This window comes from Scomber japonicus, chromosome 8 (genome assembly GCF_027409825.1).
Source record: "Scomber japonicus isolate fScoJap1 chromosome 8, fScoJap1.pri, whole genome shotgun sequence".
NCBI lineage: Eukaryota > Metazoa > Chordata > Actinopteri > Scombriformes > Scombridae > Scomber > Scomber japonicus.
The window spans coordinates 18,506,480-18,533,110 of NC_070585.1; the positions used below are offsets into that span (position 1 = coordinate 18,506,480).

A 26,631-nucleotide genomic window follows, 5' to 3' on the forward strand; every position below is an offset into this window, starting at 1 on the left:
ACATGAAACAAATTCATTCAGTGTGGAAATCTTTAAAAAAGCAAATGCTCCGTGTAAGTGAATGCTTTATATTTAATTTGTATGCTGTAATGACCTGGAATATTCTTAATTATTCTGTCTATCATAGCTCTCTATTATTTTATGGATAACTTTTATGGTGTAAATTTGAAATGTTTGCTGTGGATTTGTGGATTTTAATTAGTGCACTTATTATTTCAGTAAGACATTGTTGGTGGCTCAAACTACAATATGACTGCAATATGGGGTGAAATATGAGTTAGATTAAATTAATTCTAAATTAAAGAGAAATTAATGAGAAATTGTTAGGATTGTAATAATAATAATAAAAAATAATAATTAGAAGAAGAAGAAGAAAAAGAAGAAGAAGAAGACTTCAAATTAAGCCTGTGTAAGAGTATCCTTTCTCATCTTCATGTTTTCCAGCTCTGTTAAATAATATCTACTCAACTATAATGTCCATGTTTACCTTGAATCAGATTTAGAAACCTGATGACTTACTTGTAGGTAGTGTATTGCATCATATTCACATAACAAAGTACTGACTCTCTCAATGTTTAGATCCCTGTGTGTTTTTAGCTGTGGTTGCTAACCTACTATATGCGTAGCAAGTAGACTGAATTGGCAAAGCAATGTTGTGTAACAGATGAGGAATTTGAGATTGGGAAACACTAAGCTAAAACCAACAGAAGAATATAACAGAGCAGAATATAGTGGAGTAGGATCTTGTAACATTGGCAACAGTCCAATGCAGGGGCAAACTGAATGAAGCTATTTTCATTATTATGGTTTCATGTTCCTACAGCCATAACACTATGCCTTTCCAATTAATTGGACAGAGATATATTAAGATAAATATTCTACATGTTGACAGTAATCTTACACTCTGACGAGCTGAATTCAGGGAAAAGCTATTGTCTTTAATTGATTTTCTTTGTAAGATCTGACAGCAGGAGATGCAGATAAACAGAAATAGAAAGTTGGAGGAGATTAATTTTCGCATTAACTGAGATATGGATTGTGCAAAGGAGGTTTTGTTCTAATGTGTTGTGGGTGTAATATTTTCTGTAATCTGAAATGACCTACAGGTTTCTATATTAAAATTGTACACGTGCACACATAATCCGGTATTTTGTAGGCAAAAACCATCAAATCTAATCAAACAAGCTATAGGAGGGTGGGGAAGAGGGAATTTGAATATGATTTGGAGGGTAAACAGTGAAAAAAACAAGGGCAAGCAATAGCAGTTGGTCCACAGTCTGTTGATGGGAGTGAAAAAAACCCATCAACAAACATGCTCGCTTGATTTAAAAAGTGGGTGCTGTGATGAGAACAAAACCGAGGTTAATGCTGACATCAAAGTAGCATCCAAGTCTGTTTAGTCAAAGAATCAGTTTAGTTTACTTAAAGCAGAACAACAAGAAAAAGAAAAAATGTGCCTGCTGAGGGGCCACATTGAGTTCAGAACATGGATTTGAACATGCAGTGAAGACTTAAGTCATTTTATTTATTCATAGGTTTGCATGCTGTACAAAATCAGAATAAAAACATAAAAAGTAACATTTGGCCCCCAAAACTTGTTATAATTACAGTTACAAATTGTTCTCATTGTGAACAACTTAGCTATGTTTTACTTTTAAGAGCAGAACAACCAACTACAAATCTATAACTTGTAATCAAAGTCAGATCAGTGCAGTGTTGTGGAAATCAAGTCTTCTAGTGCTTCACATAAAAATGTAAAACAGAACTTGAAATTCTCTCACAAACTTAGATAATTGATTTGGGTGTAGCTGGTGCCACCTGGTCACCATTTGCCATTTCATCTGGGTTAATCAAATGCTTACATTTTGTCAGTGAAGATCATCTACATGACCCAGAAGGCATTATATACTTAAAAATACAGAACAGACAGTTAACTTGTGATATATTATCATATAAATGAAATAAAACATTCGCTCAGCTAGCACGCCCAGAAATAAAGACAAAAGAAGAATAACTGTAGTCACCAGAGTATACTGGTTTAGGCATGGTTCATCAACACAAATGTAGTTTCAGAAAGTTCACAAAAATCTGTACAGCAATGTGAAATATCAATATGATATATTTTCGGTATTCACAATTTTGTAAACTTTTATTTAATGCGTAACAAGACTTCTAAGACAAGCTAATAACTTTGGTGTTCTGTAGCTACAGGCTCAATAAAAAAGAACTAAAAACACAATATTCAGCGAAAAAGTTTGATTTCCTTTCTTTTTCTGCAATTCAGCCAGTGTTCACAGTGGTCCTTTTTGTTTAAGAGTCTGTTCAAACCACCACTTAGGAAAGACACTGATACATAGTTACATCTATGCATTATAACATTTTATTTGAGTGGCTGTAAAGGGAAATATAAACCCAAAAATATACTGTTTGTGATGGCACTGATAGGAAATGTTATTGTATAAATGTAAACTAACCTGCAGTTAGGCTTACTTGATCAAAACTTGTAAATCTATATCTTACAGAAGTACACAGAACTTTTCATAAATCTAGTATAACAAACCAGTACAACAAAGGCTTGGCACTGATTTCTTACAGCTTAGCCAAGTCTGTGAAAATTCTTGATCGGTTGAGAATGTGGAGAATGCGCCTCGCATTCCAGTTTCTGAACAAGTCCTCCCCAGTGGGCCGATGTGTGCACTAATGATAGAAACAATGGTTTATGGGCAAAGCTCTGTCTGTGTTTTCCTCAGAAAAATCTGAAGGAAGAAAAAAAAATCCATGACTCTCGAAGGATGTGTCCTTGATCTGTTGTTTTGTTTGTCCACTCTTCTTGCTACTTCTTCTCATTTCTTTCCCGTGCTGTCGTGAGACAAAACGCTCAAGGCAATTTCACCACCACCACACAGGCACCTGCCCTGCCAATGTTGAGAGGGACCTCCTACAGAGAGACAGAGAGGTTAACATGCAGCTTCTCATCTGAGGTTGTCTTCAAAAAAATCCCATTTGACTTCATGCAGATAAGAGGGTTGCAGTGGCAAGATTGGAAAAACGTGTTGCAAAAAAATAAAAGCAAGCTACATGTTTGATGTGATTCAGTGACCTCAGCAGATAAATGATCCCAAAAGGTGTGAAAAGTAACAAGGTCTGCCAAAAGCAAACAGTTCCTTAAAAATGTATCCAAGAATATAAATCAAGTGTACTGTATTTTGTAATGTGATGGAATAATACTCATAATTAATGAGTTTTAGTTTATGTAATTACCTCAGTCCACTCATTGTTCTGTGCATCATAGGACTCCACGGTGTTCAGATATGACTGGCCATCATATCCACCCACAGCATACAGCCTGTCACCCAGCAGGCAAACACCCACCGCATCCCGGGGAACACTAAGTGAGGACACAGTGGTCCATGTGTCTGTCTTTGGGTCATACCTGAAATTACAACATATGGTCAAATTACTGTTTTTTGCAATATGGTACTGTATCATCATCGCTGGGATGAAGGGTGGAAAGACTTTTGCAAAAATGTATGTATTCAATAAGCCTAAATCTCCAACACCCCACAGGACCCCTTCCCCACTAATAGAGACATCCTTATGTTTGTCCTTTTTAATCACAGATGTCTGAATGGTCACTAATTGGATCTACTTTCAGCACAGAGACAGAACCAAATTGAAACTCGAAAAGCAAAATGCAAAACTGTCTCCTGAACAACATCTGGCGGATACTTGGTCCAAAGAGAGCTAGACTAATCAGTGAGGGAAGAAGTTGCTGCATCAAGGAGTTTTTTCTTTACCATGTGGCCCACTAAGTAAAATGACAGTGAAAGTGTAGCAAAGTTATTTAAAATTAATCAAATAAGACATGGTAGCATGCAATCTACATAATGTTATGCACATAAACAACAAGAACAAAAAGTAAAACAGAATTGCAGTAATCACACAAATATATAACTCAATAGGTACTAAGTTACTTGTGCCTATTAAGTTACTTAATTATTTGATTCATTCTTTATTTGATTTTACAAACTGGTTAAAGTACCTAAAATATTCAATGCAAACATCTGATCCATCAAACATTTAAATGTTAGAATTTAACAGTTTGTCCATCTTTGGAGACATCTAAATAATCCAATGAGCTATAAGTAGGTCAAAAAAAACTACTGAAAATGTTTTTGAAAATCATTGAACTCCTTACAAACTGATAAGACATTGAAAATACAGTACGACTATTCAGAATTGGTTCATAAAACAGCATATAATAAGGTAATACATATATCAATATATAGATGCTGTGTGCCAACCTAAAAGAATCTGTAGTAACTGAGAAAACTTGTGTCACTCTCAAAGTAATGGCATGAAGTCGCATTTTAACATTATTGCATCAATCATAGAATTCCTACTTGAATTCACAAATATTGGGAAACATAAAAGATTAGGCTTATTATATAAAAAAGAGGTGTTTTTGTGGGCAGTGAATTATAACTGAAGGTGTCACTGTAACCTACGTCACATTATGCTCAGATAAAGGAGGATATTGTGGCCACCAGATGGTGCCAGACACTATGAAATAAAAGAATCAGTGGAAACTATGATCTCATCTGTTGACTATCATGTAGTATAGTGCAGTCACATCTCAAAATGAAGGAACAGGGTGGGGATTATGAGGATTTTAACTCTCTTTTGTTCTTATGAGGCCCCACCTTGGATTGAATTCCATCAAATTAAATGCAAAACTGCACGACTACATTTTTTCTTGTTTGTGTCTTTTCTCCAAAGAATAAGAGTTTACTGACCTCTCGACACAGTCAGAGAGTCTAGAACAGTGGTTTGAGGCGGGGGCGTCGTGTCCGCCTACAGCATACAGGAAGTTGTTGTATGTCGCCACACCCACTCCTCCACGCCTCTTGGCCATGGGAGCACACATGCTCCACTTGTTGGTGTGCGGATCGAAGCATTCCATGGACCTCAGACATGAGCTGCCGTCCCGACCGCCTACTGCAAACAATCTGAGAAAATAAACAAAACGGGCTCAAAATCTCAAATGATTTACACAGTGTACATACAGTACTGCTGCAGAAATAACTCATATCAGTTGTCAGATGTTTGTTAAAATAGTGACAGGCCAGTGAGAATGTGACAGATTTTATAAGATACAGCATTGAGCAGTGGCGAGCATCTTTCAAAGGCCCTTTCCTTGAGAGTGTTCCCTCCCAGAAATATCACATCAGTGTTTTAAGTGCTTGTAGCTCAAAGGCCCGACAGCAAGAAAGTAGAGGCTAGGGAAACAGCTTCCTTGTTGTCTATTTTTGACCTAGATGCAGAAATAACTCAGCATCGACTTTAACACTGAATTCTAGATGTAGCCAAGCAGCAGCCTCTTTTCTCTTTCTGCTCAGAAACATATTTAAATAAGGCTAAGCTGGTTTGTTTCTTGCTTAATTTACTTTCAAATAGTGCAGTTAGGAATTTAATACATACAAATACATAAAGTGTCTTGCTTTCATGGAGTCTAGATTACAAAGTATAAATTATCACACTAATCAGGCCAGCCTCTGCTTTGAGCTGCTGGAATACTGCACTGACACATTGTAGTTTATCTCACACAGGCCACAAATGTTGAATCTGCATAGAAGTAATGTTGTCAAACTAATTCACTACTAATACAGCGCTTCAGCTTTTCCTGGACCAGCACACTGCAAGTTACACAACCATGCCAATACACGTTACGTATTACATTACTGCTGGGTGCTGACTATTTTCCAAAGCAAAGCATACGGTAGTGTTTTACATTTCTTTCCTATTTTCCCATTTTCATTTATTTCTGTACATTATGCTAATTAACTTGCAGGTTATTGAATATTGTGAAGTGGCATAATATCTTTTTAATACTTTTATTTGTTTTGTTGTTTTTTTTTCGTTTTGTTTTTTTGTTTGTTTTTTTGCCAAAGTGACATAAGAAGAGATCATTTATTTTTAGCAAAACAAAAAACATGCAGCAAGCCTGAATGTAAAGCTAAAACCTGCAAGAATATGCGAGAATACTGGAACTGGTAATTTTCACATAGGAATATGCAACTTCAACATTTAAAGGCAGGGCTGTTTCAAAATACTGGCATTCCTTTTGTTATTGTACATTGCCTGTACTTGTCTGCCCCCTCAGTGTCCATCATGGTTTTACAGTTGGCACTGACCTCAGCCTCAGGATCGAAACATAGTAGCAGAAGGACAATATACTTTGCCTAATTGTGTAATTTTGGCATTAGGCCATGTTTGGATGGTCGGTGCGATGAAAGTATAGACAAGGCAACTTACTTTCCATTGAGTGCTGTGACTCCCATGGTGCTCCGTGGCGTTGACATACTGGCCACGTAGTTCCACTGCCTGGCCTGTGGGTCCCAGCGTTCCACTGTGTTGAGATAGCTCCAGCCATCGTGGCCTCCTACGGCATACATTGGGCCCTCCAGCACAGCAATACCTACGCAGATTGATGCAAGAGGTACACTTTACCAGAATAACAGGCTGTTTTGTTGGATGATTTGGTAAAGGAGAAAGGAAATTATAACATTGAATGACTCATTATTGCGTTGTACTTATGCATTACCATTTGTACTTATGTAAATGCAAAAGCACAGTGCATTTGTTATCATTATTAGCAATATAAACACTTAAATGATGAGTGCAGGATCATTGTGTATTTACAATTAGCAGTAAAAGCACACAGTTGATTCTTTAACAACTATAACCCCCAACTTTTATTTTTATAATGTGAAATGTTAGGGTGACTACAGCCAAAATATATTCAATACTTCCTTGAGGCTTATGAAACAAAGATACATTTCTTTTTCAAATTCTCATCACAAAGCATAATGTCAGGACAGTAATGTAAACCATATGTTGGCAAATAATCAGTGAAAAGAGATTAAATGACATTTTAAAACTAAACTCTTTCCTCCAACAGTTCTTGGAAAGAGCTGAGGCAGAGGTACATTTCTCATTTTAGAGTTGGGCATGGAACACAGTGAGTCATGCAACTGACCAAATCTATTCAAACAGGAAGACTATAAAACAGCATTGTTATTCCTCATTCCCAAGTCACAGAGGAAAGCAAGTTTTACCAGCAACAATGCAGAGGATGTTTCAACACAATGGGGTTTTATAATACCACCCTTATCCTTATTTCCTTTGGTGAGAGTTCAATTATTTGTGAGCAAGACCACATTCAGAGAACCCTGAATGACATAAATACTGTAAGACAGAGACTATTCTTGAATTGCAGCTCTCCTGTATTACTGAATGGAGGTTCTGGAATAAAAAAAATAATACTTTTCTTTTGTCTTCTTCAAGAAATGTATTTTCTTGTTTTCACTCATAATGCACACAGCAGGCAATGCCTGGGCAGGGATACTGATACACATTAGGGCAAATATATTCAGGCTTGAAATATGCACGCCACAAGCAAAGCAGCAAGAGATATTTGCTACAGGAAACATCAAAGACAACATAGGTAATCTGTATAGTGTAATCTCCTGGGCATGCCAATACCTCTGACCACACCGGGTGAGTGAGCTGAATGCTTTGACAAGATCTCCCTGTTCTCCCAACCCTGTTTCAACTGTGAATCAAAATGCTTCTGATATGAGATTTATTGGGCAGGGAAGGGTAAGGAAGATCAGGGCCGGCACAGCCTGCCAATCTTTGATAGGGGAATGGGAAAATATCAAAGGTCTATCTCAAAAGACGTGTGATTTTTTAAACAGCATGCCAGCTGTGACCCCTCTGAGCATGCATCCTGCAATTTTGGGTGTTTTAATATCACCAGGGAGGCTGACCAATCTAAATCTCAAACCGTGAAACAGTTGAAAGAATTATGTTATAATATTTGGGACTTTGAGAATAGTAACAAATTGTTTTCTTTGTGGGAGATATGCTGCTCCAGAGGGTGTCAATGTTTTATTCTTAGTTTTAGCCATGAATTTAAAAATGAACAAATAGACTGATTCACTAATCTGCACTAAACAATGTTGCTATGTCTGCATCATTAGTTTATTTATAAGTGTGTGACTTTCTTTTTAATAGAATAAATGGAGTTGGCAGACAATGTGAACACTCACCAAGTCCATGTCTGTGTGTTGACATGGGGGGCATGGTGGACCATACTTTGTTTACTGGATTGTAGCACTCCACCATGTTGGACGTTTTGAGTCCATCTCTTCCTCCGACCACATACAACTTGTTGTCTATCACCGCCACGCCAAACTGCAGTCGGCGTCCATTCATAACTCCAACTTGGACCCAAGTGTTAGTCCGCAGGTCGTACTTTTCTATGGTGGTGGAGCCTGCAACCACAGATAGAGTAGGTATTACAATTTAAATGACATATTCACACATAATTGTATATGGATACGTACTGTATATGGGCCATACCTTTGGTGGCATCCATCCCTCCTACTGCATAAAGTGCTCCCACAGTGGATTTTCTAGGTTTGGTTCTTGGGCTCTGAAACATGGGACGTCGTTCAGGTAGAAGATGGTACTTCATGGCCTCCATTAGCAGTTTTTGGCATTCCAGGTCATCAGAGAACATCTTGTTGTTTTCCAGATCTGCGAGAAGCTGGATTTTAAAAAGTCCCATCAGTAGGCTACATCATAAGAAAGAATGCATTAAAATATAAATAAACGTATTTGATTGATACAGTATTTATACAAATAACCTTTGGAGGCATGCAAATGACCTTGGGAGGGATACCATGCAAGGCCTGATAATCTAAACCTGGTTTAATCTCATGTAAAATTACCTTGAGCTTAAATAACAGATAAACCAAAAAACAATGGAAATGTTTATCTGGAACAGACATACTCTGATTTTAGATATTTGTGATCAAAGTCAAGTGAGGGTATTTTTATAAGACACGTTAGATTGGATATAAGCAATTCTTAATATATTATTATTTATTATGGTTTATGTTTGATGCTAAATATTTATGATATTTTATAGTTGCCTTTTGCACCTGCTTGGAAAGTACTTCAACTTCCATACAACATTGAGCTTACACTGAAAACTGATGCAGCTGCTTTTCTAGAAGCTCATATTGAACTGTTTTTATTGACCCACCCACACATTTCATTTTTATGAATTATGTTTTGTATAAATGTATTGGTGTTATTATGCCTGCAAGTAATGTCAGCAACACTTCTGTGCTTATCTTCATAATTAGTGCATAATAAAGTTGAGATTTTGATGAATAAAATGATTCATTTCTGTTGTTTACCTGCTTCACAGCGAGCAGTACCTCTCAAACTGATGGATGAGAATACTTATGACTTTTTATTTTATCATTCACAAAAACATTGTCTTCATTGTTGTTTGCAAATAACAATAATATGGGTTATCTTTTTTCCTGCCACTATTCACCCAAAGTAAATTATAAAACTGATATGCAAAATAAGTTTTGGAAAGTAATCTACTAAGCAAAGAAACATTTTTGAACTTCAGACATGCCAAACAATGGCTTATTTGTATTTGGTTTTATGTAAATTAGGATGACACAATTCTAAAACAATGCTGCATCTCAGAAATATGATATTCATAAAACATGAGTTGCAGTGTTTAAAACAACAATCATTCAAACATAAGCAAGCTATTAATTTAATAATAATAGTCTCGTCCATGTAAAAACTGTTGTCATATGGCTAGTTTGAGAGGAGAGTTATTTCGCTTCAGCCACAAACATAAACACAGTGATTATTGACAATGCAGTGGTCCATTGTCTTTCAATGGTCAGTTGAAAGGCTGAGGTTGTCCTGGGCAATTGTCCTGCAGTAAATGTATGTGGTTTGAAGCTGAAGCAATTACACAATTAATTTATAAGTATATTAATAGAAATGCAAGTGTCAAATATTTTGATAATGAATTAAGTGTTTCAGTAATTTTTCAAGCAAAAATACTAAACATCACCTGCCTGGTTCCAGCATCACAACTGTAAAGATCTGCTATTTTGCAACTGTAAAGATCTGCTATTTTACTTTGTCTCATTTTATTGTAAAACAAATATCTGTGGACTTTACACTGTTTTTCAGACAAAACAAGACCTCTGAATGCATCATGGTAACCTCTGGGATATCAGTATAATAATGTTTTACTCTTTTCCTGACATTTTATAGACAAAATGACTGAAATCCTATATAAATATGCAGAGACAAAAATGCATTATAAATCTAGCAGTTTGCACTCTTGACAGATTTAGCACAGGGGGAGATTTTTGACAGTGAGGACAAAGGAAGCATTCTGACAGTTTAGTTCTCAGTTACCAGTAAGGCAAATACACAATTTTAAATGTTTTTCTCTACCACCACCCGAACCCTTCAGTCTTACCTGGGGAGGCAGAAGAGGCAGTCGGATGTAGGCAAGAAGCACTCCGAGGTCTTGTTGTCGATGCTGGACATCATACCTCACCCACATCATTAAAGCCTGGAAGATGGTCTCTTCATCTGGAACGTTGATGTCATCGCTGGAGAGTAACTTAACAATCTCAGCCGTGGGGAGCAGCAGGAACTCCTGGTTCTGAATGACCTCCAGGAAGTGTTCCTGGAACATAGAGGAGACGTGGAGGAGGCAGATAATCATCAGTCATTAGCCGAGGAGTATGTTTGGTGCATGGAGGTGTGTGTGTGTGTGGGTATGTCTATACCTATAAGGTCCAAATGGCCAAAAAGCACAGAGGAAGGTGAAGAAAATGAGTGAAAGCACAATTCCAGTTCGAGGTCTCCATCTATTATCTCCTAGACTCCTACATCACTGAAAACAACAGTGAAATACTCTCTATCTCTCAATTTTTTTCGATGAACAGATGAAACTGTCTGTTAAGCTCATTAAATAAAATGATCCACACAACAGCAGGCTACAAATCAATCTGGCATAAAACATCTCCAAAAAAAAAAATCTTCATCAGCTTATAAAGCATTTTTGCTGCTGCTCATACATGACACCATTAAGCCTTTATAAGCTTATTAATGAGAAACAGAGGGGCACAGCACACCAGCATTAACATCACACCAATGCGGTATCCAGCTCTTAATTTTGTGGGAGCTGTTCTCTACTGCCTTCCTAAAGATTGATCTTCCATTTACTGGCCACAAGCCCAGGCAATATTACAGCACTGCATGGCTACCTCTCAAGGACAATGTCTCTGGACACTTCCATTAGAGATAATGCTATATAAAACATCCTTTCTGCTTTACGCATCTACAGTGTGTTATGTCCAACATTAAAACACATGAAAGACACAGATAACAGAACACAAACCATAATGGTGCCATATTTTCTTCATGAAAAAGACAACTGAGCATTCATTATTAAGTTGCCTGAATAACACTGGCGATTTTAGACTTGTTTTAGAGGTGCTCAAACACATCTAAAATTTCTTCTCATGAACTCTAAAATAATAATAATAATAATTGTTATAGATTATGGATGCTTGTAAATTGAGTTTGAGCTTTGCAGACAACATTTGCCAAGTCTCAACACAGACTGTTTATGACATTCTAAGCATGGCTTGAACTGGATCAGACCTTAAACCTGTTTATACCTCAACCCTTTTGGGGTACAATAAAGTGAGAGCACATTTTTTAGAAAAAGTAATGGTTTCTTTCTTGTCATCATGCAATATAGGCCTATTATTGCAGCAACTGTATTTTTCAAACTTATTTTTGGTCAAAGATTGTTATCCTTTACCTGGTTGCTTCTTGCCAAGGTGCACAGATTGGAGGATTTGACAATATATGTATTGTATGATGCTTTTTTAATTACTTGATGATATGTTGGATGGTGCCCATGTGGTTCAGAGACTGAAACAATGTTTTGTACATTTCATCTAATATCTGCTTTGCTATTTGATAGTTTATATATTTTAGAAAGTTCTGGTCTAGTGCTGCATGATTACAATTATATAACCCCAAGAGAGGTCAAAAGACACATTCAAATTTGATTTAATTTAAATGTGCGCATGAAAATGTTTGGTCATCTATGCACCATGAGCAGAGATACATGCACTCAGTCTCTGTGTAGTCAGTGAAGCGTGTGCAGTTAATGGTCACATGACTTGCTGGTGTGCAGACCACAGACCAGGTGCAAATGGATGGTAACAAGCAGCCGATGCTGAACTGGCAATAAAAAAAACGTAACCTCTGTTAGTGATATATTGGATTGAAGCTCAGTGACACTAAGCAGGAAAGAGATACTCTGTAAAACATCTTAAATGAAAGTCTCTACGTCACGCAGCAACACAACTAATTTATATCAGCACCTTAAACAGCACAAATAAAAATATGAATGCATTGCAGTGAAAGCGTTAACTAATAAAGACACAACAACTTAAGGCTGAGACTCCAAAACGTAGACCTACTGCTTGGCAAAAGACATGATGCCCCTGTTCCCATTTAGCAAAGAGGGATTTCAGAAAATGATCCAGAACTGAGGATCACACTGATGATAATATAACCTAACTGCATTAACATTGTGCCGTGGAGCTTAATCAATGGACATAAACTTCACTTTGCAAATGGTAAATTAGATTCTAAAAATCATCAATAATTATATCATGAAACCATTTTGTTTATCATATCACAATCGTAATCGCAATATTTTCCACAATATTTACAATATGACTTTTTCACCAAATCATGCAGCCCTATTCTGGTCATCATTCTTTAACTGACTGAGAGTCCTCTCTAAAACAGGTGTAATATATTGAAATCTGTGATTGTTCATTCTGAACCATTATTATGGCATGCACTGCAATAGACCACCCACAAATTAGGTTGTTTAACTGAACTGAGGTTTGCCAAGTGAAAGGGGCTGAATATTTTTGCAAACAGCATATTCAATTTTTCATTTTCTTAAAAAATATTGTCTGGCGTAAAACTGCCAAAACTTATTAGTAATGTATAAAAATTATTATTGTTGTAAATTAAAACATATATTGGAAAATATTAATGTATTAATTGTAACATCCGTTTTCAAGACACTGTATGCATGCCATATTCTCATGAATAACATTGACCAATCCAGAGGTCATTGTGAACTGGCGGCTCAACAATTATAAAAAAAACAAGCACACTTTTGATCATCAACTCAACAAATTATGGTGTCTTGCTCCGATCTATTATGAGAGCAGGTTTTAAGAGCTTAACACAGAAAGCCTTAATGAAATGAGGGACATCGATTGATCTATCGTGGTAATAGTGACAGAGAAATTCCATCTAACTCTCTAATGTTGCTTTAGACCAATTATTTTTAATTACCAGTCTGACAACAAAATTGAAAGCTCAGCCCAGTTTGTTTCATAACCCCTTAAAGGATGTGTGTTCAGATGTTGGCAAACTCATTGGTGGGGTAAACTGCTTGGAAAACAAGATCAGCAGGAGGGGACACTAATTGATTTAACCACTGCAAAGGAGCAATTGTGTAATAACAATGTTTTCTGGGGAGGAGGAAAACTGATGTTTAATTAGAAAGCAACTGGAAGGATTTTTTTTTTACCATGTATTTTACAGAAACTAATTACTATATCTTGTTTTGTTTTTTTAACTGGGATTAATTCAGCAAATCTAAATCATATAATATTTATTGAAATATGTGAGATATACTTTTTTGCAACCAGAAAGAAATACTGTTATCCCAAACAATAATACAATCCTTTTTATGCACTGCAACACAAAAAGAGCAACTCTTTCATAAAGGAAAAGGATGTTAGAGGCAGATCGTGGCTGTCATGCTCAACCAGGAAACACAAGCTTATCAAAACACAACTTGCTCCACTCAAAACCCAGAGGATAGACTTCCAGGAAGCCCACAGCTCTTGCTGCTCATTACTGAAGTGATTGAACAGGAAGTTGGCCCTCTTGTGCAGTTTGATGATTAGATTAACCTCCTGGTCCTGGACGGGGCCTATGTAAACAGGCTGAGCAGATGTCCTTTAGGAGATAACGCTTGCCTCGTGCTGTCACTTCTGCACGGCCAGCAAGACGTTATCTGACAAACATGTGCATGAATCTTAATCCAATGCAAATATTTCTCTCAGAAATATACAGAAATCGCAATTTCACAAGTCAGGCAGTGCACTAATCAGTGTGCAGCTACATGGTATCTCTTACTGACAGCCACATTACCAAATTAGATAAAGTGAAACCATGAAACTATTCAATTTCTATTCAAATTTGCATGTCACCCATTTCTTTGCTGAAATGAGATGATATAAATAACACCAACAGTTTAATTGTTTGCAGGTTATGACAGGTTATTTGAATTAACAAACCTCAAAGCAGAGGATGGTCGCAAGTAATCAAATGTTTTATGTAGCCTACAGTATAGCCTTAATTGTATTTACTTAATAAGTTGAATTGATCTGATTTAAATTTTTAGTATGTGAGGAAAAATCTGAAATGGGTAAAAAAGGTTGTATTTTTTTCTTTAAAAAACAAGAAAAAATGGGTAAATCATATCTGTACTTTATTTTATGTAGGACAGAGTTTGATCCACTACACTTTTGGCTGCCTTTAATGTGAATTTACATAGTTGTAATTGAACTAGATTTTTTAAAAATATATAGAAATTTTAACACTTTTATAGCTTTCATTACTTCAACTGCTCTTGTGTGTTCAAGCAATGAAGACTGACTTTGAGTGTACAATCCCTTATTACAAAATAAATTATTTAGCCCACCCGGCCATATAAGCGTGGTCTATTTGCCTTCCTACCATAGTGTAGTTATGAGCCACATTGAGCAGGTCCACACAGCCCTGGGCATCTGCAAAGGAGCGTATTCCCAGGCAATTGGAGGGATGAAGCTGCTTCATCAGGAAGTTACAGCAGACCTGGATGACTTGTGAAAGCTGGAGGAGGCAAGCTGCTGCCAATAAACTCTCTATGGTCTCCTCTTTCAGCTCAAGGACACCTGCAATGTAAGGACAAATACATACATGATACATTGTATATGTGACGACAATGATGACAAACATAAAGGCAGCTAAAGTATTTTGTTCAAAATTTCACCTAAATGACTTAGTATTTGCAGTAAAATGGACCAACGTGTTAAAGGTACAGGTATGCATAGTTCAGAGTGTCAAATTTTTTAACTATGTAACCTATGTATTGCTTAAAAGACCAGTGTGCATGATTTAGGCATCTAGTGATGATGTTGCAGAGTACAACCAAATTAATACACCACACCTCCTTCCCCTCCCCTCCGTAGGAAGGACGATTGTGGCTACGATACTCACAAAAAATATGAAAGGACCCCTCTAGATCCAGTGTTTGGTTTTTCTATTCTGGGTTACAGTAGAAACATGGTGGTTCAACATGGTGGCCTCCTTGGAAGGGGACTCATTCCCTATGTAGATATAAAGGGCTTATTCTAAGCTAACGAAAAGACAACAGGTGATTGTACACTGATTAAAAGATACTATATATAATAATAATATTATAATCCATTTCTGCCAAGTCTGTTCAGTTAGGTGCCACTACATCTTACATACTGGTCCTTTAAGTAAAGGTAGTAAAACATACTTGATATCATGCCACCATCACTATGTTGCTTTACCCTATTTTATACTGTAAATACTGTGGAAATGAATATTCTGATTCAAACACATGGTAGGAGATTTATCAAAGGGGAATTGGCTAGTAAAGTAAAGCAATATTATATTAAAGTGATGCTCAGTCTGTCAGCCAAGTGATATATTACCTTATTGGTCCATTTTAATTATGGTTGGATTGCAGAAGTCTCATAACTACTTTCAAGAGCTAGTGAATGTCTTTATGAGCACTCACCAGTGTAGGCAAAATGAACTAGGGATCTGAGGGCTTCCGGATCGACTCCCTCCATCTTAATTTCCTCTTGTTTTGCCTCTCTCACATCGCTGGTGAACATAGCAGCAAAATAGTCCGATACAGCACTCAGGACTAGTCTGTCAAATAAAAAACAAATGCAATGAATTCATGGTCTTCTACATTAGTTTACATCTCTGTGGGAGACGTATATGCTGATGATTTTAAAGATTATGTTTCAGATGTAGCTCTGCTTTACAAGAAGGGGCGTGTATTTGTAATATTCTGTATCACATTGTACTGTAATTGCATGTACTACTGTTTCTCATAGTGATGAAATTGTTTGTGTGTTTTTTAAATCATGCTAGGTCACTATGAGAGATACAATACCTTCCTCCCACATTCTGTATCATACACCTCATCTGTGTATGATGAATGAAATTATCCCACCTACTTCACATTGCTAATAGCTATAGAGGTCAGACTTGTAATTATGTTAACTCCTCTGTCTAGTTCACATAACACACCAGCTGATTCATGTGACATTACAGGGAAATGACATTGAGTAAAGTGACATAAAGCATTCCACATCCATATTTCCATAATCTAGAAAGCGTCTATCTACACACACCCCACCCCCGCTTGAGGTGGATGAATCCTATAAGCATATAAAGCCACATTGAAACAAGCAGTAAGAGAGCTGTTCATTTCATCCAACTAGGTCAGTCACTGATATGTTCTTTTCTCTCTGTGGAGCATTCTGGTTTCTGTTTCATGATTCCGTCTGGATGAGCTAACAAAATATGCCGGTGGATAGACATAGAAGCACATGCTCTCAGTGAACACAGTGTTTCGCAGCGTTCAGAGGATGCCATGTGATCTGCTCAATTCAGCCATTCAGCTGATGGATAGATTCCGAAATATTGACACCTCCATGCGGAGGATCACTGTGTTCTTCCATGTATCAAATGTAATGTGGCGATGAGAAAGGGCAGATGTGTAATTAGATCACAGCAGTGTACATTATTTAGATACAGACCAGTGAATAGTGTTCCATGGGTTTGCTTATATATCTGGTCAACTGGCACCTGAAAATCTTGCTTTAAATTTGAGAGAATATTTGATTATTGCTCAAATGGATCTGACTGACGTGTTGATGATGATATATATTTCAGCATACAAACTATGGTCCAGACCACAGCCTGAAAAATACCCACATTGACAACTTAATGAAGTGAATCCAGATGAGCTGCTGTATCTCTTAACTAAAGCAGATACAGGTGTAATTAATTCAATGAAAGCAGACGGCAGCACAAACACCAACCTGTGAGCTGGTATCTTATGATCCCCTGCTATCAAGAGGACATCACACAGCTGCTTGTGCTGGAGGTAGGTCTCCATCTTACGGAAAGTCTGTTCTGCATGATTTGTTGCCTGAAAAAACTCATCGGAGGAGTTGGTAGTCATTCTGGAAAAGGTGCTCAGAGCCAACCTGAGGAAGACAAGAGGGGAGAAAAAGAAGAGATGTGATGTATCCAAAAAATGAACAACTGCATATTTGCTGTCTGTACTTTTATTGATTGAAATTTAACTTTTCCATGCTCTGAACATTTGGGCATTACACCAGGAACAATTAACTGGTGCAGATGCCAAACAGCTAGTTCCCAGTCTGAAAAGTGAAGCCAATGTGGAAGTGCCTTAAACCTGTATTTTGTGTAATGACCAGCAGAAGGTGACTCCACTGGTTGCAAAATGAAGTCCTTCTCAATTGATATATTACCCCAGTATATGCTTTCCTACTATGTTTATGATCTCAATCACTCTTCTTCAATACATGATGATGTTTGTAAATTATAGCCCATATCGAGTAAAATAGGGTATGCTTTAGAGCATGAGTATGTAATTGAAAAGTTGCTACCACAGCGATGTAACGTAACCATGGCATAACCCCAGAGTACAGGCGTAGCTGTTGCTATTTTAGAGTATATTTTCAGTTTATCAGAGTTAATTGTAACACTTTGGTTACCTAAAAATGTCTTGCATTTGGCCGTGATAAAAGGCTATTCAGTTTTTCTGGTACAGGTACATTTTGTTTAAGTGGTTTTTAGCCTGTTTTATGCTGGTGAAAATTAGCAGTAGCATTAGTGCTATCCCAGCTAGCACCTACTGCTAGAGTCAGCTCCACCCTCTCAAAATATGGTAACCTCTGACTCCAAAAATCAAAGATGGCCAAATTGCTAAACTTGGGGCCTCAAAAACAAAGATGATCTTTAACATTTAACCTGTTTCCAAACATTCTCTGTTCAAAACAGCAGTCCACCAGCTAATGGGTAACGCCATGGTGATAACGTCCATATTTTGTTACAGTGAATTGGGTCTGTCCCATACTATTTAGTTTGAACATAGACATGTACATAATACTATTCTGAATACTATTTACAGAGCATGACTCAAGGAATGTGAAATAAACAAATAAAATTTAATTTATGGAGACAAATTTACAAAACAATTTAATTCACTTCTCTTACAGTTTCCCCTCTATGTACATTATGATGAGTATGAAATGAAAAAGCTGTACACACAGAGATAAGCAACAAATTATTGAGGACATAATAGGGCTTATTTGGACGCATGGCACTCCTGAATCCTCTACTCCCTGCAGTGCATCTGCATCTTTCTTGTCACTATAAGCTGAAATTAAAACTGTTCTGGACTAAACTCCATACATAAGTGGATAACTAAACACTGCAGTCCAATGGGAGGAGCAGCGCCATGATCTATGCAACAGCCTTCCATACAGACTCTGCCTCTGCTTGTATGTGTGCATGCCTTTGTGTGTGTCTGTGTATCTGTGTCTGCACGTGTGTTTCCCAAAGACAAGGACATAACAAGTGAACAAGCCTATTCCTCATTGCATTGTGGTGAGGCTGAGTCTTTGTCCCCACAGGCTGCTAGATTACATGCTGTTTTAGAGGCTTCCAAGTAATCCCTCAGACGCGTGGCAAATAATGCAGCCCAGTCACTTTGGTGTCCTTCACAGAGCAAGTCCACTCATTGACATTTAGGGTTGTTTGTTACGCTACATAAACAGACTGAAACCGTCTCTCTGAGGGAATTTACGGTTATCACATGGTTTTTCTACTGTGTAAAGACTGATAGCACTCAAGAAAAAATGTCACTGCTATTTAAAGCAACACTTTATATCCTCACTCATTACCACTCGTGCTGATATGAGAGCAGCATAAATGTGTACATTAACAGATATGTCAATACAAATGAACTGAAAACCCTGTAATGCTTGGCAGCCCAATGTATTGGCTTACACTAAGATTGATAATGCAGGGAGGATGTAGGGGGTGGTGGCTCTTATTGATGCCCTGATTACCACACTATTATAAAGTTTTTAGCCAAGTGTGTGACTTTTTCCTCTTTGATTACCAGGAGCAACCATATTTTCTCTCTCGGAATTGTTTACATTGCACTCTGGTCACCGCAGTATCCTATAGTCTAATCTTTATCAGGAGACTTTTTGCTAAATGCAAGTGTAATTTATTGCCCTGTCACAATAATTCCCCACTGACTCTGGAGTCTTGGAGAGGAACACCAAACAAGACTGAATAAGCAATGTAGCCGTAAAACTGAGATGCATTGCCTTTGTATTGGCTCCAAGGCATGCTGTAGGGATTTTTCATGCCTACCAATCTCTTCGACACTAATTGCTTTGGTATCACATTCTGGGGAGCAGTAAATTTCTCGGAGGTGTATATTTCCCTTTCAGTAGTGGGTTAGATCATAAGAGGTATAGCCCAATTTTATTGAGGCACTAAAGCCCCAGAACACCTTACTCCGGAGAAACTGCTGTAGGGACAGTGTTGTACATCATATTACTAAGCAATTCACAGAGACTCACCGAGTCTAACAGGACCTTGTATAGATTTCTTTTGTGCTCTACAAACTGTTTAAATATGCCAACTTGCAGTCTTATACTGTAACTGTGAGAAAGTAAATTGGTTTAATTAGTCTATTTGAACAGAATAGTAAAAAACAGCAGGGGGTTTTATATCCATCCCAAATAACCCACTGTTCACATCAGGTTTCTTTTAGTGACCAAGTGTGAAGTTTTATCATGCTTTTTTTCTCTTCAAACCTATCCAAAATGATTGCATCATAATGTGACTGACTGAATCTGAAAAAAGACCATTAAAAACGAGAGGGACCCAACTGCAGTTAAGATGACTGACAAGGGCGCCGCCATATATCTAATCTATACTGGAAGTCCCAAGCGGAAGTTTCTTCTTTGTGTAATGTATTGCTTTTTCGGCGTCCATAATACATCCATGGTCCATATCGATTAGCAGTTAGCACGTTATTTAAATATTGCACAGTGATGGTGATCATGGTGATAATACAGTGAGTAATGGGTATGGACAATGAGAGTAATGATATTGCATGGTATACGAATATTGCACAGTATTAAATTACATTAAATATTAAATATTAAATATTAAGTATTGATAAATTAATATTCATGTGAAAGTAAGTATGACATTTGTTGTGACTGTGTGCATGTTGCAACTGCTGCCTAATCTGAAAGTGCTCAGTTAATTTGGTTGTTTAAATTAAATGTTTTATTTAATCTGAGAACTCTATTCAATCTTAGTTATTATTCAGTCCTATTGTGAATGTGTGTTTGTGTGTGAGAGTGAACCCCCCTACCACCACCACACAAACATAATATTCAAATTTGTATTAATAATGTTGACATTAAAGTTAAATCTATGAAATGTTAACATTATAACTTGATTAGTGTAGGCTTGACACTTCCAGCAAGTATTGGCTATATATGAGCGGCAATTGACTAACTACCGCTTGGGACTTCCGGCAAGGATTGGATTTATGGCGGTGTCTTGTCGGCCATCTTTACTGCAGGAAGGTACTCTTGTTAAAAACTGCTAAACAGGTGAAGCACAGGCAATGAGGTTTTTCCTTATGTTGTTACAAATGGAGGAACCTGTGTTATGGAAACTCCATATGCTTTTTTTAGCACAAGATACAGATAAATAAGACACACAATATAAATACAGAGGAGTTATTTAAATGATCACATTTAATGTCCTCTCCTCTGTTCCGTCTGCTGTAATCAGTCTGACTTCACCCTGTGCCAAAACTGCCCTCTTAGATAAATGGCTGAAAGATTCAAGATGTGCTTTTGTCAGCCCAGATTAGCCCCTAGCAGTAAAGGTTATGAGTCAGACGTGCTACTGAGGATCTCAGTCTTATTCCAACTAGTGTCAACTCCATCCCTCTACAAGAGGGAAAGTCGTGCCTCCCTGTGCCAAATGGGAAATGTCTCTTTCAAAATGGATTATAACAGCCATATCCCCATGAAGGCTGCTTAGTAGCTTCAGATTGGTTGAGAATCCAGCAATTCCTACAGAGCCTAATGCAGCATGTGCCAGGTCTATGTATTCCATGAAATCTTTATGCCTCTGTACTTTGACAGTCAATACACTGGCTTCCAACTTTGTGTAGAGAGAAATATATACAGTGACTGTAATAACTTGAGCCAGCAGTCAGACTGAGATAGCTCTGCAGAGAAATAGATTTTCCTCTCTGCACTTTTCCTATCTCACCAAGACTCACAACTTACATTCTTCGTCTGATGCCATAGTTATACCGGACATACATGCTTAATATTGATAATGAGGGAGGAAATGTAGCTGCATACAGGAACCATGTCTTTTGAAATTGACTATCGACAAAACTGCACATGTTGTAAAGAAGAAGCATGGTGGAGAAGTCATCTCAGCATAATGCCTGCAAACAGATAATGAACATCTCATCAAGTTAAATTTTGCTGAGTGAAAATGTAAAATTAAGTCATAATTTACAATGAAATTCTGCATAACTAATTTGTGCACATACATTATGTGAGATATTTTTTTGAAGCCACTGAGGAATACTGTGCCAGAAAATTAATATATTTCAAAATAGAGATTTCACTTTTTCTGTTGTTAGTCACAGCATATTAGCAGTGGAACTGATTAAAAACAAAACCAGTGGTAAAGTACATTTTATGGTATGGTAAATTATTTTCTTTCGTTCATGGATGAACTACAATTACATTGCTCTGCATTCAAATGGTGAGGAATTTAGCATCTTTACATTTCCCCCAAATCATGTCATAGGTCTTATATTTTATATTCCAAATACTATGGAAAGACTTACTTCCTCCAGGTCTGATTTAGTTGAGCCACATTTTCAGCTTAATCATAGTTACCCACGCCCATATGATTATTTTTTCAATGCAAATTACTGAATGTGGGTGCCTCAGGACACCATTGAACTAAGTCATGACCTCTACTAATAGTACCCATGTAATATTAATGAAAAGCCAAAGTCAGGGATTATTTTCTTTGAATTAGGGCCATTTCGGGGGGGGGGAAATGACTGATTGAACAGAAATGAGGGAATGTGTCCAGTATATAATGCTTCCATATCTCTTCCTGCCACTGTTCAAAGCCTTTTGCAAAAGAAGTAAAAGGGGCTAATAAAAATTCTGGCTTGATCTTCAGCTTCCATCTAAGATGGCCTTGTTGTAAACAGAATGATGATTTGGCTATGATAAAAATCAAACATTCAGAATCAATTACATAATCATAAAATCTCCTTATCCGTGAGTATTTCATTTTGAAATACAACAAATATACTTTGTTTGGTAATTTACTACATCTTGGACGCGTTCGCTGGAAGTGTCACACAGAGTGAGACCCTGTAAGCCTTGCACTGTTATGAGGCATCCAGCAAATATCTGAATTACTGCTGTTGACATGGGGGAGAGGTGGTGGTATTTCTTTTCCAAGGCGGAGGAGAGGGAATTGAGATATCATTCAAACTAACAGCCCGCTGACTCAAGCCTCTGTTAGTGTTTATGTGGGAGAGGTCAGGGTTTCCATTCCATTCAGGTTAACTCCCGTCATATATTCCCTGCCAATGGTAGGGAGAGGTTGTTCGGATGAGAATCATGAGGACAGAACAAATACAGTGTATAGATATGTTGGACCATTAGAAGCAAGGGTGGGAAACATCAAGGTGTTATATCCTACTTGCTTCACTATGTTTGATTAAACAATTCTCTTATATGTAAATATGTTTCAGTCAGTTGGATGAGGTTAACAAAATTCACAAATTTCAGGAGAAAGTTAATAGAGCGAGAATAATTATGCTCATAGCACAGACCACAACATAAATGAGTCACTGACTTTATGAGTTATCTCCAATATTCATGGCAGCCATGCACATTTTTAGAATGTGCTACAAAAATATAATTAACTACATGAAATCATTTGAAAAACGTGTTTAGTAGCTCAATGTTGAGGATTCCAAGAACCTCCTTGACATGTAAATACCAATCAACTATTGTGAAGATATAAAATTACAATTTACATGAATTATCCTAATAAGTTTACAAGTCAAGCAGAATACTAAATGGATGGTTTATCACACAATTTATTCCAAGAAGGTAAACCCACAAGTTTGCATGAGCTGTATTCAATGACACTGGAAGTTGGATCCATTTGACAACAATCTTAAATATTAATAACAGAAGTGAGAAGCCAAATCATTGAAAAAATGGAAGACAATAATGGAATGAATGTCTTGTCGACATTGTATGAATGAAACTAATCACTAAGGGACATATACCACAAAATGACTGACATATATTTTCCAGCTACAGAAGAATGTCTAAAACTTTTGTATTTTTCACATCCAGCAGAACTCATTTCTAAATTCAGCCTGAGGGATTGTGACAAATTATGTGTCAAGGATTTATGATGTGAGACGTAATAGGGCCACCCAGCTGGTGGAGTAAATGAATGTGCATATCTCAGTGACATCCACACATCTGCTTAGCTGGCGATGAATGTGCAAGCCATGATGTGTCACACAGTCAATGGCAACTTTATATATCTACAGATGCAGGTCCAAATATCATACCAGCAACTAGTCCTTCAGAGTCATTGAGTGACTGCTTTCCATTAAACACAATATTGTTTCGAAAGTAGCATTATACACACAACAATGTATATCCCTGGTTATTGTTCTTATCTAAGTGATTTTCACTACTGTGCCTGTTATTAAAACCATTGAACCTTGATTCCTTGATTTAATAATTACATACAACAGATGCTGACAGGTTGATCAATTTATTTGCGTAGAAGAAGGGAGTGATGGAACTGTCTGTCAATGTTCTTAATTATTCACTGCCATTTAGAATGGATGATATATTTCCTGTGTACATTAATAGTTTGGGTGGGGAAAACAGGAATCAAAGCTATCAAAATGACTTTATATGTCAGATTATTTTGCTCATGATCAAATGCATGTATTCATAAATTACTACAATCAAGTACAGGTAAGATATATTTCATAATCCAACAGAGCAGAACCATTTTAATATTCCAGTATCACTATCAAAATATGATAGTTGCACTGTATTTTACATGGCCAGCATGAACTCGAGGTCCCCCTGAGAGCCAGAGAGTTACACATTTTTACTGTGAGGCACATCTTTTATGCATGTACTCTTCACACATAGAGACCCCCAAAACATGAACATCTGCCAATTATGCCAACACGGAGAGCCGAACGTCGAGCTGATTCCAAAATTTATCTTAACTCAGAATAATTCATGTTCTGTTCAGGGAGCCCAACCGTCCACTGCCCCTAGCAGTCATTTTATCCACATTGACACATTTTTGGCTGTAGGTAGAGAGTATGTCTTTAGAATTATCTGTTTAATCACAATGATCTCTTTGTGAAACAAAGGGACAGGTTCACTTTTATTGTTCACTTCATCACCAGGTGCATGGAACAAAAGCGCGCAGGAATCAGCAAAGCCCACCAATCACCTTAGAATGTCACAGACAAGATAAAAGGAGACATGGTCTTTTCATCCTTGATGTGAGGTGCTTTTAGTGTTCAGCCAGACAGCACACACACACACACACACACACACACACACACACACACACACACACACACACACACACACACACACACACATATTGAAACCTGTTTACTTCCTAGAGGAAGATGTAGGATCACAAGGAAGACAAGGGGAAAAACACAACCTGGAAAGGCAGGGGTTGGGATTTATAGCTGGGGAAAAACATCCATAACCCTGACAGTTTTGCATCAGGGTTTGTATGACAAATTTTGGTAAAAAAATGAATTAAATATCCTGTACCAGCCACTAGCTATGACAGCTTTTGGCTTATAAAGTGGTTGTAGTGACAGTCTAGATAATTCATGTGATCACACTGCTTTCTTTTTTATAGAGCCTGTGCGTGTTATGTGATGTAATGGTTCTTTCCCGCCATACACTTTTAACTCTATGGAAGACTGCATTAGTCTTCTGTGTAAAAGCTAAATACTCTGAGGACTCAGGCAAAGGCATACTGTCCATGTAATCTGGAACACAACACAGACAAGGGAGCTGAAAAAGCCTTGGCTTTTGGTCCACTGAATAATTAAAAGGATGCTTTATTGGTTTATCCTGCCTAACACGCTGTGGACAATGAGAGTGAGCTGTCCCCAGGTGAGCCACAGTGGCAGCTGCCTAGACTGAGTAAATTAAAAAATCATAGCTGAGCAGATAATTTAATCTTTACCTAATTAAAGGATCTACATGCAGAAGTGCACTGCAAATATTGAATGAAGTTGTGTGGTGGTAGCTGTACTCATACATATATACATATATTTAGTCTCAAAAATGTTGAAAACATGTTTTGAATATGACCGATATGCAGCATTTTCTGCTTAAAGCAGGGTTGGGCTTTCCTCTATACAACAAAACAATCTTACTTTGAAACGTTGGAATGTTGCCTCAGGCACCAGACTTTGTTCATAAGATGAAGATTGTATTTAGCATCCATACTTTCACTATGATATCTGAGGGAACCATGTGTTCCCAAAATAGCATTCCATAATCTGGTTTCCGGTAAATGAACATATGCTATGCAATGTGACTGATATGGCACCACATAATCAATCTGTGTCTCTGAGATTTCATAACAGTCATACCTCTCTCTGGCCTCCACCTCTGCAGGTTCCTCTGTCCTGCTCTTCACATCTTCTTGGCCAGTGATGGCTTCCACTTTTCTTGTAGTGCTGGGTGAGGAACTGCTCTTTGAAGATTCTTCGCTGACCTGGAGACCCTGGATGGTGTTCTGCTGATGGTGCCATGATTGATGACCCCCTCTGACATAGACAGGTGTGGGTCCTGGCGTGGGTGCCAAGATACTGTGGGCAGGGCTGTTAGTCTTCCGTAGTCCCCCTACACCTCTTTCCCGTGAGTGACTCTTCAGCCGACCCTGGCCGGGGGTCCCTCTGTGGTCCAGGCCATCCTGCTGGATGTAGCCTCCCACCCCACCAACGCCACCGCCCCCACCTCCAGCTGAACCTTGGGATGAATGGCTGAACCAGCGCCAGCGGAGCCTGAGGATCTGCTTTACATCAAATTCCTTCTTCCCCGAAACAGACATCCTCCTCTGGGTTTGGAGACGAAGGCAATCGTACGTTGAGTACCCAAAAACATGGAGAGCAGAGCAGAAGAGCCTTGGTTTCAGTCCTCACTGACTACAAATTGCCTCCTCTTCCGTTATTGTCTCATCACTATCATGACCAACCCCTCCTCCTCCTATTACTCCTCCGTTGTTCTTTTAGTGGAGATGGAAAGCAGTCCTCTGCAGCTTTTGTTTCTGTGCCTGAGACTACTACCCTCCCTCCAACTATCCCCCTCT

At 37.8% G+C, this 26,631-nt stretch overlaps 1 protein-coding gene across 1 annotated transcript; it reads right to left on the reverse strand.

Annotated features, from left to right (window-relative positions):
- Positions 1-1,517: 1,517 nt before the first annotated feature.
- On the reverse strand, positions 1,518-26,373 carry klhl4 (kelch-like family member 4). The gene is made up of 11 exons (XM_053323409.1): positions 25,913-26,373; positions 17,151-17,318; positions 15,830-15,966; positions 14,758-14,954; positions 10,376-10,588; positions 8,428-8,614; positions 8,115-8,339; positions 6,316-6,478; positions 4,797-5,009; positions 3,262-3,433; positions 1,518-2,938 (listed from the first exon to the last, which is right to left on the reverse strand). The coding sequence occupies exons 1-11, from the start codon at positions 26,371-26,373 to the stop codon at positions 2,879-2,881; spliced, it is 2,196 nt and encodes a 731-aa protein (XP_053179384.1). The 3' UTR covers positions 1,518-2,878.
- Between the last annotated feature and the right edge of the window lie 258 nt (positions 26,374-26,631).